The 15,812-nt window shown below is 43.3% G+C and overlaps 7 protein-coding genes and 1 long non-coding RNA gene across 15 annotated transcripts; 4 read left to right on the forward strand and 4 right to left on the reverse strand.

Moving 5' to 3' along the window:
* The first annotated feature begins 23 nt into the window (after positions 1-23).
* On the forward strand, positions 24-2,158 carry LOC126315371 (PA-phosphatase related-family protein DDB_G0268928-like). Of its 5 annotated transcripts, XM_049992626.1 has the most exons (3): positions 24-550; positions 623-895; positions 1,004-2,158. In XM_049992626.1, exons 1-3 carry the CDS (start codon positions 411-413, stop codon positions 1,869-1,871), a joined length of 1,281 nt encoding a protein of 426 aa, XP_049848583.1. In that variant the 5' UTR covers positions 24-410; the 3' UTR covers positions 1,872-2,158. The 5 variants fall into 5 exon arrangements, with proteins under 5 accessions (XP_049848583.1, XP_049848580.1, XP_049848582.1 ...); XM_049992623.1 differs by having other exon boundaries at positions 24-1,225; positions 1,295-2,107; XM_049992625.1 differs by having other exon boundaries at positions 24-895; positions 1,004-2,107.
* Positions 2,159-2,173: 15 nt separating this feature from the next.
* Positions 2,174-2,856, reverse strand: LOC126315373 (uncharacterized). The gene is made up of 4 exons (XM_049992627.1): positions 2,729-2,856; positions 2,544-2,652; positions 2,433-2,483; positions 2,174-2,367 (listed from the first exon to the last, which is right to left on the reverse strand). The coding sequence occupies exons 1-4, from the start codon at positions 2,848-2,850 to the stop codon at positions 2,329-2,331; spliced, it is 321 nt and encodes a 106-aa protein (XP_049848584.1). The 5' UTR covers positions 2,851-2,856; the 3' UTR covers positions 2,174-2,328.
* Positions 2,857-2,954: 98 nt separating this feature from the next.
* LOC126315233 (ATP-dependent zinc metalloprotease FtsH-like) lies at positions 2,955-5,638 on the reverse strand. The gene is made up of 3 exons (XM_049992472.1): positions 5,360-5,638; positions 5,230-5,269; positions 2,955-5,044 (listed from the first exon to the last, which is right to left on the reverse strand). The coding sequence occupies exons 1-3, from the start codon at positions 5,594-5,596 to the stop codon at positions 2,991-2,993; spliced, it is 2,331 nt and encodes a 776-aa protein (XP_049848429.1). The 5' UTR covers positions 5,597-5,638; the 3' UTR covers positions 2,955-2,990.
* A 41-nt stretch (positions 5,639-5,679) lies between these two features.
* LOC126315451 (uncharacterized) lies at positions 5,680-8,973 on the forward strand. The gene is made up of 4 exons (XM_049992698.1): positions 5,680-5,925; positions 6,016-6,255; positions 6,321-6,969; positions 7,052-8,973. The coding sequence occupies exons 1-3, from the start codon at positions 5,851-5,853 to the stop codon at positions 6,777-6,779; spliced, it is 774 nt and encodes a 257-aa protein (XP_049848655.1). The 5' UTR covers positions 5,680-5,850; the 3' UTR covers positions 6,780-6,969; positions 7,052-8,973.
* Positions 6,838-8,928, reverse strand: LOC126315448 (uncharacterized). Its single transcript, XM_049992696.1, has 2 exons — positions 8,569-8,928; positions 6,838-8,376 (listed from the first exon to the last, which is right to left on the reverse strand). The coding sequence occupies exons 1-2, from the start codon at positions 8,813-8,815 to the stop codon at positions 7,145-7,147; spliced, it is 1,479 nt and encodes a 492-aa protein (XP_049848653.1). The 5' UTR covers positions 8,816-8,928; the 3' UTR covers positions 6,838-7,144.
* A 263-nt stretch (positions 8,974-9,236) lies between the features above and the next one.
* On the reverse strand, positions 9,237-10,496 carry LOC126315450 (uncharacterized). The gene is made up of 2 exons (XM_049992697.1): positions 10,412-10,496; positions 9,237-10,313 (listed from the first exon to the last, which is right to left on the reverse strand). Exons 1-2 carry the CDS (start codon positions 10,493-10,495, stop codon positions 9,237-9,239), a joined length of 1,161 nt encoding a protein of 386 aa, XP_049848654.1. The 5' UTR covers position 10,496.
* Positions 10,497-10,656: 160 nt separating this feature from the next.
* LOC126315442 (uncharacterized) lies at positions 10,657-13,948 on the forward strand. 3 transcript variants are annotated; one of them, XR_007555953.1, is made up of 7 exons: positions 10,705-11,016; positions 11,105-11,143; positions 11,212-12,069; positions 12,154-12,219; positions 12,297-12,360; positions 12,439-13,357; positions 13,418-13,948. XR_007555953.1 is itself a non-coding variant. In XM_049992692.1 (2 exons), exons 1-2 carry the CDS (start codon positions 13,100-13,102, stop codon positions 13,706-13,708), a joined length of 549 nt encoding a protein of 182 aa, XP_049848649.1. In that variant the 5' UTR covers positions 12,990-13,099; the 3' UTR covers positions 13,709-13,948. The 3 variants fall into 3 exon arrangements, 1 of the variants encoding a protein (XP_049848649.1); XR_007555952.1 differs by having other exon boundaries at positions 10,657-11,016; positions 12,297-13,357; XM_049992692.1 differs by lacking the exons at positions 10,705-11,016; positions 11,105-11,143; positions 11,212-12,069; positions 12,154-12,219; positions 12,297-12,360 and having other exon boundaries at positions 12,990-13,357.
* Positions 13,949-14,077: 129 nt separating this feature from the next.
* LOC126315443 (uncharacterized) lies at positions 14,078-15,801 on the forward strand. 2 transcript variants are annotated; one of them, XR_007555954.1, is made up of 6 exons: positions 14,078-14,156; positions 14,231-14,544; positions 14,614-14,720; positions 14,776-14,912; positions 14,978-15,047; positions 15,117-15,801. It is a non-coding gene; the product is annotated as an uncharacterized LOC126315443 (long non-coding RNA). The 2 variants fall into 2 exon arrangements; XR_007555955.1 differs by having other exon boundaries at positions 14,094-14,156; positions 14,239-14,544.
* The last annotated feature ends 11 nt before the right edge of the window (positions 15,802-15,812 follow it).

Consider the following 15,812-nt stretch of genomic DNA (forward strand, 5'->3'; position numbering starts at 1 on the left):
TTTGGTACATAATTTTGTCTGTCTAACAATCCTTGTACGGTTTTGAGGCTAGCCCTGCAAATTACTTGAGCGATACTCTGCACAGGCGAACAGCTAACCAGCTAGACAGAAAGGAGGTAGAACTGTCAGTCTCGGTCTTTCTACTCTTGTTTTGCGATATTGTGGACTATTTTCGCTGTCGAGGCAGGCTACCATTGTTAGACCAGGTGGCCCTTGAGTCCGCTTTTCTGATACGTAAGAGGGGATCGGTCGCAGTGATTTTTTTTTATAGCCTTTGCTTTAGCCTTTGGGCTTTGCTATTCTGTGCCCGAGTGCTGTACACGCCACATAAACCGAGTGTAGAGTTCCTGGGTATCCGACGGAAATTGGGATCAATAAGTTCTATACTAACGAATCGCTATAGATGCAGGATGAACAGCACTCCCGGTGACTACCATTTGTTTGTCCAAAGTCTTTTTCTTGAAATTAAAGGTGGTTCTAGAACACAATATCCATATTTTCTGGAAAAAAAGAATATCACATTCTATATAATTTTATTCTTTGCCTGTTTGTATGTGTATTTTTGCGGGGTGTCGTCAACCGGCCGAATTCGTGTGTGTACTGACTTTTTTTTTTTTTTTAGAACCGGGTTATTGTGTATTATCCCGCGGGTTACGATTAACAGCAGTGTGGCGTTGGTCAACTCGCTGATCATCGTACTGCTTCTGGCGATAAGGTTTCTTCCGTTGAATCAGTTGAATCCCAAGTTTTCCATAGTTTACAATTTGATCCTGGTCTTCAGCTTGGCGGTGACGATTTTACCTTTTTTTTTGGCTGTGTCGGATGCCGTTACTTACACGAATCGGAAGCTGGTGGATGCGCAGCTCTTGTCCATAGATAGGTTTCTTTTGGGATGGTATGTGTGCGGAGGCACGGTATGCACTGCGAAGGCGACGCCTCATTTCCTTGGGGGGGGGGGTCGTGTATTTTTTGCGGCGAAGCTGAATTTGCTTTTTTTTGACAGGCTCTATCCAGAAGGCCAGCTGTCTCTGGCGCTGGATTCCTCGAAATATTTTAACACTTCGACAACCATTGGTAAATACTACGTAGAAATTTTTGTGTTGTGTTATTTAAGCTATTACTTTTGGGGATACGCTGCACTTATCATTCTCGTTCGACGTTATGTTGTTTCGTGGAGGGCGCGCAGAAGCGTTGACACAACTATATCGTTGGCATACATCAGGTTGTATGTGTGCGCTTGGTTGTGTGCGTACTACCTCACGTTCACGATTAACTATATTTTCCCCGCGCGCAGTCCGCGCCTCTATTTGAAGGACAAGTACAAGTACCCGCTGGGAGGGACTGCGGTGACGAGGTTTTTGGTCCGAATAACTTCCGACAACATGAGTTTTGGCTCCTTTCCATCCGGACACGTCGCAGAGACGCTGGTTGTTGGCATATTCACATCTCGGCTCAACCGTACTCTGGGTATTTTGATAATGACGTTCGCCTTACTGATTATGCTCTCCACTCAAGTTTTGCGCTATCACTACTTCGTCGACATACTGGGCGCGTTGGTGGTGAGCGTCATCTCGACCCAATTTGCGTCCTGTCTACGTCACGCGCAGTTTACCGAGCAAGTACACAGCCTGGCCAGCGCGTTCATGCTCAGGTCGATCACTGGTCTCAACAACAATAACGAATACACTTTTGAAGGCGGTCAGGAAACAGCTCTTGGATCGATCAACCACCTTGTCGAAGAGATCGAATGTTTGGACGTCATTCAGATGGAAGGCGATGGAGAGTGCGACTTTGTGAACGACGTCGTCTCCAATCGCGTGCGTGACGGCTCTAAGGAGAACATAGGAAGGGCAGCGGCCATCATTTTTTGATAACTAGCAAAGCGTTCGAGTCAGTGGTTACTGAAACTGCAACGGCTTTTCTGTATCCAGGACTTCGTTCGAGCGCTCGGTCTTGCAGCGCCCTCTCTTGATCCGTGAACGCCGGGTCGCGTTTACCGCGCTTGACCTTCTCTCTGTGGGTCAAAGCAGCCCGACAAAGCGTTTGCAACGAACGGCGCGGAGGCCGCAGTGGACGATACTTATCCCCATCGGACGATGGCCTACGGCGAACATGCGTGACATTTATGTACAAACTACAAAGCAGAAAACTTTACACATGCGCGATTCTGAGATATTGTCATAATGCGTACTGTTTATTCTCATAACACAGAATGGTTCTGCATTTTGCTAACGGACAGCTCTAAGATGAGTGCGCTGGCTCGGCGGGTTGTTCCGTAGCAGTCACCACGACACGCGCTCCGCCGTGTCGCACGAGCGCGCTTCCGTGCTAAGTGGACGGCACCTTTTTCTCGAGGTGGCTGAAGAACTGAGGTTTGTTTTCAGTTTTTCTGCTACAACACGGGTGCGCGAGCGTTTGTGCGCAAAACGTACCAATTGTCCTGGAAACACGCCATTTTCGCGCTGTTCGTCCCAAGCTTCAACCTGTCACAACGAGGTCAGCGTTCGCAGTTCGAGGGGATTTCGGCGGCGCGCGGTACGTACCCAGTCCGTGGGGCACAGGCTCGTGAACGTGCGCAAGTACGCCAGGCAGTCTGGGTGTTGCTCGTCGTCTCGAAGAAGCCTGCAGTGGTGATACTCGATGTAGTTTGACCTGGGCGCAGAAAGTTGCAGGTGTCAAGCGATGACGTTTTGTTAAGTTTTTTTTTTTCGCTCGAGGACGCGCGTACCAACAGTTTTTAGTTTGGTTGGTGGTGGGAAAGCGGGGGTCGAACAGCGGTGTCCAAAGCGTGCCCTTGTCGGGTGCTCCGCGCACGGGAGCCAGAAAGAAGTATTTGCTTCTGTCGGCCATAGAAAATGAAGTCGCAAAGCAAAAAAAATGAGATTTTTGGGTGAACAACCTTTAGAGGCCTTTGCAAAAAAAAAAAACCTATTTATAGGATAATTGCGAGCGGCGACGAGTCGAGCAGCAAAAGTTTTGCTCCTTTGGTTTTATTGGTCTTTGGTGATCGGTTGGATGTACTCCTCGTATTTGTTTGACTCGAAGGGTCTGTCGCCCAAAATTTGGCGACAGTCTTCGAAGGTCAGCACCTCTCGTTGGAACAGGGTTTCGGCGAGCTGGTCGAACAGGGGCCTTTTTTCCGTGATGATTTGTTTTGCCCTTTCGTAGGCCTTTGCGACCAGTTCTCTGACTTCGAGGTCGACGAGTTTAGCGGTTTCTTCGGAAAAATTCTTTTGCAGATACCCTTTGTCTTTGATGCTTCCGAACGCTGCGGGTCCGAATCTTTCGGACATCCCGAGTTGGAGGACCTGGCCGTACGCTATTTCCGTGGTTTTTTCCAGATCGTCGAGGGCGCCGGTGGTCACCACGCCGAACACGATTTCTTCGGCGGCTCGGCCAGCTAGCGCGATGGAGAGCGTGTCGTTCAGTTTTTCTCGAGTGTAGATGTTCTGTTCTTCGGGTATGTACATGGCGTACCCGAGGCCGCGTCCGCGAGGGACGATGCTCACCTTTAGAAGCGGGGAGCCGTGTTTTAGGAACCAGCTGACGATCGTGTGTCCGGCTTCGTGGAAGGAGACGGTTTTCTTCTCCGGAGTGCTCATCATCGTAGATCGTCTCTGTAGACCGGCGATTATTCTCTCGATAGCGATTTCGAAATGTTCGATTTCTACGTAGTCTGCGCCCTGGCGAGCGGCGGTCAGGGCGGCCTCGTTGCAGACGTTAGCGAGGTCCGCGCCGGAGAATCCGGGAGTCATCGAGGCGACTCTTTGGACGTATTCTTCGGGACTGCCTCGTAGTTTCAGTTTGGGCAAGTGGACCATCAAAATGTCCTTCCTCGCCTTGATGTCTGGCAGCTCGAGGGCAATGATGCGATCGAACCTTCCTGGACGCAACAGGGCCTTGTCAAGCACTTCGGACCGATTGGTTCCCGCAATAATCACGACGGGATGCTTGGAAACGGTGAATCCGTCCATTTCGACCAACAGCTGGTTCAATGTGTTTTCTCGCTCGTCGTTATGAAATCCAGCTCGCCCGCCCCGCTGGCGTCCAATCGCGTCGATTTCGTCAATGAAGACGATGCAGGGAGAGTGATCTCTGGCCTGTTGGAACAGGTCTCTCATTCTAGACGGACCAACGCCGACGAACATCTCCAAGAAATCAGATCCGGAGACGCTGTAAAACGGAACGTTTGCTTCTCCAGCAACCGCCTTGGCTAACATGGTCTTGCCCGTTCCAGGGGGACCTACCAATAGGGCGCCCTTTGGAATTTTGGCCCCAAGTCCCTGATATCTCTTCGGGTGCTTTAAAAAGCTTACGAATTCCATCACTTCTAATTTGGCCTCTTCGCACCCCGCCACGTTCTTGAACGAAATGTCGGCTTTGCTCTTCTTAAACCTCTTGGCTCGGCTCTTGCCTATCGAGAAAATACCGTAGTTCCCTCCTCCGCGCTTCGACATTTTCTGTGCGTGCTTCGCAAGCGAGACAACTACCCAGCCGAAGAAACTGACCCATATGATGAGCGACAAATTGTTCAGCAAGAGGTTGAAGCAATTCGTCTCATGCACGTACTTGACCAATATGGGGTCCAAGTTCGGGTTTTCGCTCATCAGCTCTTCAAAATTTCTTTCAAAATAATCCAACGACGGAATGTGGAAATAATACTTCGGCCTGCTCGCAGTCCACGCCTGGTCGCCCGTCCCCTCTCGAAGAAACACCCTCACCATAGAATCATTCACCACGTCCAACCTCTGAACCAGGTTCAATGACGCAAGGTCTTTGACGAACTGATGGTAGTAAATCTCAACACCCTTTTCAATCGAGGATACGTAAATATATATCAATAATAATCCAATCGTCAACAGAACTAATGTGGGCCTAAAAGGCGACTTGGTACGCTCTGGAGAAGGCGAGTCTTCTTCTTTTGGCTCCTCATCATCTGGGTCACCTCCTCCGCCTTTTCCATACCTTTCTTTGAACGCCGCTATCTTATTCTCGACCCCCTCCTCCTTCGTTCTCTCGTCCGGACCCGGCGCATTTTTGACCTCTGCCGACAAAAAAAAAAAAGGTTACCAATTCGACGACTCCAAAAAAAGCGCGAACCTTCGAAAACCTGTCACCCCTAAAACCACTCACCCGGATCTCTCTCGCCCCCGCCGCAACACAACAATTCACAGGTGGACTCCTAATTCAAGACAAAAAAGCCCGGCGCCCGATTTCGTGCCCTCTTACCTTGTCCTACGCGAAAAATGCTACTCAAACATTCCATAAACTAAGTCGCCAAACAAAGCGCTCTTCGGTTAGAACATATCCCAAAAAAAGCCGTACTGAACCACGCACACGACAGAACTAAGAGCCATACCTTCTGATTCACGGCCAGAACCTTCACTCTGCTGTCACTCTGAAAAAACTCGCGCGTCCATTTGCCCCTTTCATGAAAAAGGGAAACCCGAACTTGAACAACAGGCAGCAAAGGACTCACTCTATGATGGCACCGCTGCACGCAATGCCACCGCGAGGAACGGTCCCTATTCCTCGTCAAAAAACGATCCAATGGCACCGCTCTCACGGCGGATGCCCATCTTTTCAATGATGACATGACTAAATTTTCTGGCGTGCCAGGCACGCTTGGCTCAAAAAATGTGATCCTCGTCACAACGACTAAGGCCTATTTTTTTTTGCACAAAATTTATTGATCCGTTATAGGTACATTTTGTCTGCTGCTTAAACCCGTTGTAAAAGAGCAGCAGTTTCATCGATGTCCTTGCGGAAACTGCAACACACCGCAAGCGTGAGACTAATTTGCGTGTAACGCTCCAGCACTTATGTCAAAAAGAGAGGCTACCTAATCTTATGGATAATTCTCACAGAAAGCCGCTTTCCCCTCTCGTCGTACCAGATCGACTCAATCAACCAATACCATCTGTCGTACGTGTAGAAAATTTTATACCCTATGTCGACAAATGCGCGCGTCTGTCCCCTTTTGACACCTTCCAAAAATTCTGTCTCTCCCCTCAGCACCGCGACCCAGGATCCTTGGCCTCCAAAAAAACGCCCACATCAATCACGGCCCGCGCGCGGCCAGCACCTGCTTTGTCTCCAATCTTCGGCAAGTGTCTGAAGTCTCAGGCGTCAAAGTTTGCTGCGAAAACTGATAAATCTGCAGCGACGACCAATCCGCCTGCTTCCGAGGAAAATGCCCCCAGTCAAAAAACTACAACGTTCAAGAACTTCGATGAGCACAAATCCGGGGAAGCAGTACGTTGGCACATTCATATTTGGCTAAAATTAAATTTTTTCTTACTTTTGTGTTTATTTTCAAGTTTCGAGATGTTCTACAGCCCAAATCCAATGCAGAACCTCGCGTTCTCTCTGTCAACAGAGGCGCAAGTCCTGCAAAAACTTGGAATGCACCTGATCTTTGGGCTGAAAATCAAAGCCTGAGGGTGCAGGTTTCCAGACTGAGCACCGAGCTTGAAGAACTGAAAAATCAATCAGCGTTTCAGAAGGAGAAGCTTCTTTATAGGATAAGCCAGTATCAAGCCGCAGAGTTGAAATTGACAGAGAGGCTTCGAAAGCTAGAGTCGGACCTCACCTGTCAAAATTTGCTCTACCAGTGCGCAATCAGCACCATTGAAGATCTGGAGGAAAATGTTCGAATTCGGGAATATGAAGTGGAAAAAACAGAGCAAGACAAGAAGCTGAAGGCTTGGATCGAAGCGAACGAAGGTCAAAGGACATCACCGGATGAAGACACCATTGAGCTCGAATTAGAAATTTGAAACTCACAAAATGTAATTTTACAATCACAAAAATGTTAGAACAAGCACTGGTAGATTTGTCTCACTATACGTAAAAATGATGTTTTTATTCAAGCGCAAAAGCCTGCTTTTTACATAACTGGAAGGTAAACAAATGAATGATGTTTTTTATGTCTGATTAAAGTTGACGTGGTCAGATGCATGCTATGAGGTATGTGCATGATTCATATTCGCTTGTACGCTTGTACATGAGTGTGTCAAATATTGACAGGTCATTGACATGTTTTTTGTAGGGTTCTGACTGGTGCATTCACGTTTAATGCGTCGAGGAGGAATGTATATACCGTAATACAGGAGTTGGCGTGAAAAGATGGAACGCGCTTTTTTTAGGATGAGTCGCTTAGAAACAGAGCTAATTTTGATTCTAGTTCTTGTGACTTGACCCTTTCTGTGACACGGGTGTTGAGAGCCAATCCTAAGATTGTGGTGAAGGTGACAAGAGCAATGAACAATTGATATGGTAAAACTAAGCCTAATAGAAAGCCTATTGATATACCAATTCCTGATGTAATTCTGAATGCGGCCATGCAGTAGCTTACATTATCAGGAAATTGTTTCATGTAAGTGCTTTGAATGATAGTGTTTTCAACGCCTTCCAGACTTCCGAGAAGTAGTGCACCTAGAAAGAAAAGCCATATTATTTGGTATGAATGAGCAATCATAATAGAGAGCATAGATAGCAAGAGCGCAGACAGATTATAGACACCCAATGGGATCCATCCAAATCGATCGAACCCATGCCCAGCGAGTGCGCAGCATATAAGGTTACTGACACCGTAGAGACAGCCCAAGACGGGCACTAGTTTTGGATCTGGCAGAAGGAGTGGGAGCGTGCCCCATGCAAAGGTAGAGGTGAGCCCCAGGCTGATGGAGTACGGCGTTGTGAGCAGGATAGTCCGTTCTTTGATTATGGTAAATGTGCGAGACAGAATGCTTTTAGTATCGAAATCGAGTGTTTTCGACTGTGGTTCTTTCAAGAATACGAATAAGGCAGACCCAGAGGCACATAGAGTCAGCAGTATACAGAATAGCAGTCTGTATGATGGTGTCTGTGATAGATAGATGGCGAAGGCAATGAGGAGATTACCAATGATCCCTGCGAGGAAGTAAGTACTGAGAAATGTTCCGTTGAATTTTCCAACAATTTGAGGCGCGTTTTGAATGATACGACCTATATAGGCACCTTGTGATAGCCACATAGGTCCGAGTGCTGATCCTAGCAATGCGCAAGACACAAGTATCACGAATCTGAGCTGTTCGGGATTTGTGAGTGTGACCAGAATAGAGATGACGAATGTGACGACCAAGCACGAGCACGAGAACAGGACAACTCGCAGGCTGAATATTTGGACGATCAAGGGACTATAGAAAATTGAGATGGTAAAAAAGATGTACAGGACGAAGAGTGCCCAATAGCCAAGATTTCCGAAGACTGTTGTGAGCAAAGTTTGACAGGGAAGGAATCCTGCAAATAGAAAGAAGAAGCAGGTACAGAAATATGCTAGCTCAGCTATTTTTGGAATCGGTTTATCTTGCTCTTCGCTCCTGTTGATGAATGCTGTTTGGGGAATGTGAGGGATTCGTTTCGAGTATATGGTCGGATCGTGATTAAGAAAGTGGAACTAAAACACCTTTGCCACAATGCATTTAACTAAAATGACTGGATTGGAATAGAGACACACTACGCGGACATCAGGAGTGATTACGAAGGACATGTATTGGATATGCCTGATTCCCCGTAGACACGTACCTGAGCTCACATTGTTGTAGTCACTTTTTTGTTCTTCGGATTTCTGGGTTGGCTTGAAACAGTTTGCTTGCTTGGAGTGAAATACATCATTTTCCGGTACTTCTGGTAATCTCCATTGATTGGTTGAGGCCATTTCTAAATCAGAAAGGGGAGGCCATTGATCAAGAGATACTACTAGCGGACTGTCATTGGTCATTGGGAAAGTTTTCTCGTTATTGAACAGATATTCTTGCGCAGTTTCCAGCATATCGCCTTGTTTATGGTTGTATTTAGAAGCGTTTCGCAGGCTGGGGACTATTCGACCGGACTTAGCGAAATTTTGATGGAAATGCGTTTCGGTCGTCTTTTCAACGTCCTTTTGCGTATGATTGAGATAATTTGTAAGAGATGGCTTTATTTTTGGAATGAGGGCTTTTTTTTGCCATTCGTTTGAATATTCAAGAAATTGTTGCTTGTTTTAATAACGTCAGTTTTTTACAAGCGGATGAATGACAAATGCATCTGGTCAAGTGTTTTTGGCGCAGTTCAGAGTTTTTCTATAGATATGCGTTGTTGAGACTACATAGGAGTATTTGTCTGTCAATTTTGTTTTTCTTGAACCTTTCAGTACAGATCTGGATTTTTCCAGCGCTCATTTTTCTCTAATGGCATTCATCTAGTAGCTGTTCTTATTTCTTCAATTGTCGCTTAATGCAAATATCATAAATCCAGGTATTCAAGTCTCTGTTGGAATAGTCTTTTCTTCTGATAAGGTAGTACAGGTACCTAAGCATGATCATTTCCATGACAGACACGAAGTAGGTTATGGGCTCTATTTCATTCCACGAGTAGTCCCACCATGTGAGGCGTGCGAATAGTAGAGATTGGAAAATCAGACCGCATAGGATGACGTACATGAAGAATGTAGTGTATTTTTTTGCCTTTATTTCCGCATTGATGCGATATTGCTTACCTAGTTGCTCTGATTCCAACATGTATTTTTCTGTCTCTTCTGGAGTTGAGTGATGCTGCCTTAGTGATTCTAGAGAGTGCAGCAAGGTCGTTGAGATCTCCTCAAGATTTAGAATAATAGTGTTGCCGAGTTCTGGGTGATTTTGAAAAAGCAACACGACACCGTGACTGTGCAATGTATGAAGGCATTCGAGGGAGTCATTGGTGTCTAATCCCTCGTTTTTGGTAAATATTAAGTAATCTTCCAGTGCCACTTTTTTAACATTTTGGCTTTTTAGTTTTTCGACATAATCATAGCAATTTTGCAGAGTTTGGTTTTTTTTTAGTGCCGTCAGAGAATCCGCATGTGATTGTTTGATAGCGCACACTGGTTTTACTGGATATGAGATATTATCTATTTCTAATGTGTAGGCGTCGTTGCCATCGACCATGACTGTAATAGGTGAAGATAGAGCCAGCCGTTCTTTTGAAGCTGAAAGCACCATCAAATTTTTAGTAGATGGATATGCTTTGCATATGGCATCGATTAAGTGCTTGACTTTTTGACCTTCTTTCAGGCATATTGTTTGTATCTCTTCGTGGAGTGTAATGGTAAATTTATAGTGTTCTGAGTCGAACTCGACTTGTATTTCTGAAATTGTCGAATATGCGCGACTTGAAGAGACCATTGGTCGTATGATGAAGGCTGCGTACAACTTTTGTTGGTACAATCCCAAGGCGTTTATGCATTGGGCACAATTTAGCAGATAGCCTTTCGTCAGGCCAGTTTGTCTTGGCTTTCTTACACCTATTAACTAAATTAAAGCCGATCGAGCGTTTTGTTTATGTTAATTTATGGCAGAGATGTAAAAACACCAATTGTATTCATGGTACGGCTTCATTTTTTTAGTACATTTTTATACGTTGACAAGCTTATTTTCTGGTTCCCTGTAAACATTTTCCTGCCCAAATAACATCTTGCTGCGAAGGTCATCATAATATATTCAAATGCTTACACCCTCAAAAAAAGTTCTTTTATTAGGTGGAAGTATACCTGCGTTGTATTTACAGTCTGTACTTATAGTCCCATTAGCAGGAGTAGTGACACAGAATTAAAAAAAATTTTAAAGCAAAATTTCGCGTTATAATTTTTACGTCATCTAATTCTCTAACTTTTTCAAAGTCTATGCATCTCGTGTTAGTTTCTCTCTACTGCCGTTCAGCACAGTTCCTTTAATGTATTTTATATGTGGAAAGATTTTTCCAAGATCAAAGATTGTCTCACCTTCTCATTTTACAATGGACTCCCACTGTATTGAAAACTCCATACGAGCTTTACAGATTAAAAAGAGATACACTCAATCTTAAGTGCCGTTTTATGTCTAACTATCAGGATGTGATCTAAAGCCTCATTTCTGAATTTTTTCTAGTAAATGACTGTTTCACAAAGTTTCGCAAAGTTTGTACTTTTTAGTTTTCTCGTGTACACTTATTCAAAGATTGTCATGTCTAAGAGAGGTGCGATGTGCTAATTTGATCAAAATCTCTTTCTATGAACAGCGTTTTATTAACATCTTTGGCGTTTTTTCTACATGTACGTTCAAAGGCTCCAGCTCGAGGACAGCCTCACAATCGCAACATCAAGGTAGGTACACGTTTTTCGTGTATGCGATTATTGAATCTCTTGTTTTCTAAAAGATGACTTCTTTTAAGACATCAGCCAACCATCTGATTTTGGCATCGAAAAGTCTATTCAAAATCTAAGCGATCTCACATCAGAAGAGCGGGAAAAACTGGTGTCCGATGTCACCCGGTTATTTTTGCTTGCTGACATAAGAAAACAACTTGTCAAGAGAGAAGACATCAAAAAAATCCTTACTTATTACAAATCTCCGAAAATTGTCAAAGAGCTGATTGAGCTTGCCAAGATCAAGTTATTTGACTTGTTTGGATTTGAGCTGGTATCGCTTTCGAAATACGACTCGAAGGGGAATGCTATTCCCGGCACAGAACAAGGGGCATATTTGCTAAGAATGAGTCCAGACGTCAAAAAATTCTTGTCTCCTGTGAGTGACCAAATGTATTATCCCGATATCGAACGTTTCGGCCTCTTGATGGTCATCTTAGGGTATCTTTTTATCAACGGTGGTACAGACAAAGAGACGTTTTGGAAAGATTTAAAACGTCTAAATATTGATGAGCACAAAAAGCACGAGCTGTTTGATGACTGTCAGTCCATTGTAAACACGTTCGTCGAGCAAGATTATCTTACTCTAAAGCGAGTTCAGTCTAAGAATGGAGGGGAGATAATGTATGTGTATTTCATAGGGCCGAGAAGTTATGCAGAAATCCCAAAAAAAAACATCTTAATATTTGTAGCGAAGATGTGTGGCTACCAAGAACCAGATCCAATTCTACTCGCTGAGATCGAGAAAGAAGAATGTCTAAAAAAATGAGAGGATATATCGCCTGTGAAAGAGTTGATAAAACGTTGCCCTTCTATTTTTATAGGCATTTTCAGCTTGAATCCAGACGACATCAGGATATTCATTGTCGTTACAAAAAAAATTTGTACGCAATTTAGTCAAAAAAATACAATTGTTGTTCTCATGCATCTGTCATCTCTTCTTAGTTAACTCACCAATTTGCTTGCAGCATGTCTGTACTAAAGTCATTCTTTATACCATCCTGATTAAAATATGCCTATATACCACCATTCATGTATGTGCACTCAATTTATAACAACTTGGCATAACTTGGCATTCACTGACTCAAAATTTAACATGTTGCACTTTTAGATGTTTTATCTCGAATCGCATATCAGAAAATTTTTTTTGTGTCTAAATAATCAGTGGTATAAATGTACAGACGATCAAGAAGCGTGAGCCTGTATCCGCTTGGCATAGTACCCCTGACTGTGGCTTGACTTACAATATTTAGGCTGAGACGCATTTGGAAACTATGACTGCCAGTTAGCTGCACTATTTTTTGAGTTTGGTTTTTATTGTATTAGGCGGTTAGAGAGGGGCTTTTTGGCCCAAGAGCCATTTTATAGCTTGGGTTCTGCTGATTTGAAAAAGACCAGCTTATTTCGAATGTAAACTGCCTGTCATTATTGGCTTAAGTACAGATGTATCTGTATGTCTCTATTGAGATTGATGTTTATTGGTTTAGATTGTTTTGATATTACGAGAGCTGTACGCTAAATTTTGGACACCTTGGTTTGTACGTGTACTTGTCTCTACTTATCAGAAAATTTAGACGGCGTATATATACTGTGTTTGTTGGGTAACATCAGAGCTATGAAGGCTATTAGAAGGCTACGACCTGTCTTCTGATACATCCAGCCCCTAATGTGTTTTTTAGACGCATGGTAGATGGATGATCTATAATGATTTACTCGTCAGCATTCTTTTGAATCAAAATAGGGTAACTGTTTTTTTCAGCATGCAACTTTTATGTTTATAGCAATATTTCAGAGTTGAATATCTGCCAAAGGGGCGAATTTTCTTGTGTTGAAACCTTGTTTTTACAGATCTTTGTACCAAAAAAAAAATTATTTTTTGTCAAACGATTTATCGTGCCACTTTGTTCAGCGAGCATGCACAAAAATTTGAGTGGTCTAAGCGGTATTGATGATTCATATCAAAGGCTGGAAAAAAATTTTGAGTTTATTCAGCAGGGAATTAGATTAGTTGAAGAAGAGAAAAAAAGAATTAAGCGAGAGAACGCATGTTTGAAAGCTCTTAATGAAAGAAAAACACTGGAATTGGAGCAGTTGCATAAGCAAGTAGAGATGCAGCAGTTCATTCGAGACTACGTCATTACATCTCAGCATATGGTAGATATTCAAGAAGAGGTGTGAAACTTAGAATTATAAAAAGGACAAAAACGTACAGAATTTAACTGTTTTTTTCAGCTTTCACAGCTTCGAGAGGAGAATTATTCTTGGCACTTAGAGAGAAAAGCGTTGCTTGAACAGATAGATGAGTTGAAACATAAGATTTCACAACGCGAGACGTTTTACGAGGCCCAGTCTGCTTATTGGAAAAAGTTGCTGAATGAGTATGAGGATCAGATTGATGAATATCGGAACAGTGAAGTCACAACAAGAGATGGAGCATGCAGATTTGCAAGTAGTAAAGAGATCATGTGTTTGAAGGAAAAAGTAGATACGGTTCATGAAGAAAGATTGTTTGAAGTAGAGTGAAAGGAATTAGTATGTGACGTATGTTTTGGAATCATTGGTGGCGGTTTTGAAATTAGTCAAGAAACTCTCATTTTTGCTGTAAGAATAGTCTGAAAATTTATGGAAATACTTACTGAATTAATAATATGCTACATGCGATGATTTAGGCATCTAGGAGAAGTGTTTGGATTCGACAGAATGATCATTTTAATTGTGTCTTTTTTTAAAATTCATTATTTTTGCGGCAGTATGTCACGGAGTATATCTGATAGGGATATAGAAGAGGAAGCGGCAGGTACACACATACCCGCATACATGCACATTTATTTGCGTGCATGTTGGCTTGATCAGGACATTTTTTTTCGATTTCTGATTGACCTATCAGGATATATTGGGGATATTCCTTGCAGACTTGAACGCAAAAAAATACAAGCTCGATAACGTACAGATTCGTTGTTCCAAGAGTGAGGTGAGTATCAGGGATGCGTATTCTTGGCAGAAGAGGAGTTATTGTCCATTTTGACTACAAATTGCTAAATCAAGGATTTTAGATAACTCAACGCATCAACAGCTTTATCGAGGCAAAAAGGATGGCATCTTGCGTGTCCAACGCTGGGTATTATTTAGATAAAGAAACAGATGAATCAGGTAGGTTGACGCTTTTCATCGTGCATTTAGGCTATCTACTGGGCTGATGTTTGTAAAGATGTATCCCTCAGGAAAAATACAAAGATCAAACAAAAAAAAATTGTACAGACATATGAGGCAAAAAACGACATGAAGCCTGCTAGCGAATCAGATCATTCTCTGAATGCCTCTGCAACAGAATCTCCAGAAAAAATGAACAACGCCAATAGGTAAGTAGAAATTATCGGATTGCGTTAGAACTTTTTTGTGCAAGTTAACGCTAAATTTATGCGAAGTAGTCATGTTTCGGAAATTAGTCATTCGGACACTTTACCGCCTGGACTTCCAGAAGTAGTAGAGTCTAGATTTCAGGCGCTAGAAAGGCATTTTTATTCGAACATATCTGGTACATTTCGACATTTTTTGCCTTCGCCAGCATATATATGCTAACTTTCTATCAGTCCGATCCGTACCTAGAGATGTCTATACGCGTTTGAAGCGTCTAGAAGACAGAGCACTTGCTCTGGAAAGGAGGGGTATCTGGCCGCCTAAAAGCAATGATTTTTCCAACGATCTAGAGCCTCTCAAAGACAGAAAGGTAGGCTTCGTACATCATTTAATTCGTGGACATTTTTCTCACCTCCCCTTCGTTTTAAATTTCAGGAGTCACTGGACGATCGCATAAGACAACTTCAAGACCTTTTACCCCGTCAGATTGCGAAGACGCCCTCAGGTAAACCCTATCTCAAAATTTTTTGAAGCGTTCTCGTCCACGCATCAATAACAGGATATATCATTTTAGAGAAAATCACAGGCACTGATCAATACCGCTAGATTCTGGTTCTATTTTTGCTACATTTATGTCGTGCTGCATAACGTATGGAACGAACACGTACGTTTCTTTTTTTTGAATGACAAAGGAGGCGTCTGTGTTGCTTTTACTCATGGAGGTGGCGAGGACTTCTACTTTCTAATCCCCTGCTCTCTATATCTATCAGAAAGAGCTACCAAAAAATGTTTTTCAAACAGGATAGAAGGAGTGTGAAAACAGCCTGCAAGTGCACCTTGTAACGCATTTTTTTCGAACAACACAATTATGCAATCCAATTGTACCATCACAATATAGGAATTTATCAAAATGAAAAAAGTAGCGCCGCCAACGAACAAGTGTGGGTTGTTAGTGCCGCTTTCAAACAGTCTCAGTCGCGCATACGTTGAGTGAAGACAGAGCACCACTAGAGAACTCCAGAAAGGAGTGATCGAGATCGCACTACGGTAATGTGTTGTACTGTGCATGGATACGTGGTATACATTTCTGCAAGACTGATTTTTCAGTTGGGCTATTCGTGCTCAGACGGTTGATATAATCGATACGATCCACATTTGAAAGGCGTGAATGAAAGGATGATGCAAATCAAAAATAATAACTGGCTAATGTGTTCTACTCTACTATGAGGCGAACCGCATTTATACGGGTGCATTTTTTTTGAGTACGCAG

This window comes from Schistocerca gregaria, unplaced genomic scaffold, assembly GCF_023897955.1.
Source record: "Schistocerca gregaria isolate iqSchGreg1 unplaced genomic scaffold, iqSchGreg1.2 ptg000569l, whole genome shotgun sequence".
Taxonomy (NCBI): Eukaryota; Metazoa; Arthropoda; class Insecta; order Orthoptera; family Acrididae; genus Schistocerca; species Schistocerca gregaria.

Coding starts and splice junctions, on each gene's coding strand:
- LOC126315371 (XM_049992622.1), top strand. CDS start 411: ATGAACAGCACTCCCGGTGACTACCATTTGTTTGTCCAAAGTCTTTTT.
- LOC126315373 (XM_049992627.1), bottom strand. CDS start 2,850: ATGGCCGACAGAAGCAAATACTTCTTTCTGGCTCCCGTGCGCGGAGCA. Junction 2,484..2,543: donor GCCTGTGCCCCACGGACTGG/GTACGTACCGCG, acceptor TCGTTGTGACAG/GTTGAAGCTTGGGACGAACA. Junction 2,368..2,432: donor GCGTGTTTCCAGGACAATTG/GTACGTTTTGCG, acceptor AACAAACCTCAG/TTCTTCAGCCACCTCGAGAA.
- LOC126315233 (XM_049992472.1), bottom strand. CDS start 5,596: ATGTCATCATTGAAAAGATGGGCATCCGCCGTGAGAGCGGTGCCATTG. Junction 5,270..5,359: donor TTCTGGCCGTGAATCAGAAG/GTATGGCTCTTA, acceptor TTGGCGACTTAG/TTTATGGAATGTTTGAGTAG. Junction 5,045..5,229: donor CATTTTTCGCGTAGGACAAG/GTAAGAGGGCAC, acceptor TTTTGTCGGCAG/AGGTCAAAAATGCGCCGGGT.
- LOC126315451 (XM_049992698.1), top strand. CDS start 5,851: ATGGATAATTCTCACAGAAAGCCGCTTTCCCCTCTCGTCGTACCAGAT. Junction 5,926..6,015: donor ATCAACCAATACCATCTGTC/GTACGTGTAGAA, acceptor CTCTCCCCTCAG/CACCGCGACCCAGGATCCTT. Junction 6,256..6,320: donor AGCACAAATCCGGGGAAGCA/GTACGTTGGCAC, acceptor TTTATTTTCAAG/TTTCGAGATGTTCTACAGCC.
- LOC126315448 (XM_049992696.1), bottom strand. CDS start 8,815: ATGCTGGAAACTGCGCAAGAATATCTGTTCAATAACGAGAAAACTTTC. Junction 8,377..8,568: donor CTACAACAATGTGAGCTCAG/GTACGTGTCTAC, acceptor TTCCCCAAACAG/CATTCATCAACAGGAGCGAA.
- LOC126315450 (XM_049992697.1), bottom strand. CDS start 10,495: ATGATGACCTTCGCAGCAAGATGTTATTTGGGCAGGAAAATGTTTACA. Junction 10,314..10,411: donor GCTTGTCAACGTATAAAAAT/GTACTAAAAAAA, acceptor GCTTTAATTTAG/TTAATAGGTGTAAGAAAGCC.
- LOC126315442 (XM_049992692.1), top strand. CDS start 13,100: ATGCACAAAAATTTGAGTGGTCTAAGCGGTATTGATGATTCATATCAA. Junction 13,358..13,417: donor TGGTAGATATTCAAGAAGAG/GTGTGAAACTTA, acceptor TGTTTTTTTCAG/CTTTCACAGCTTCGAGAGGA.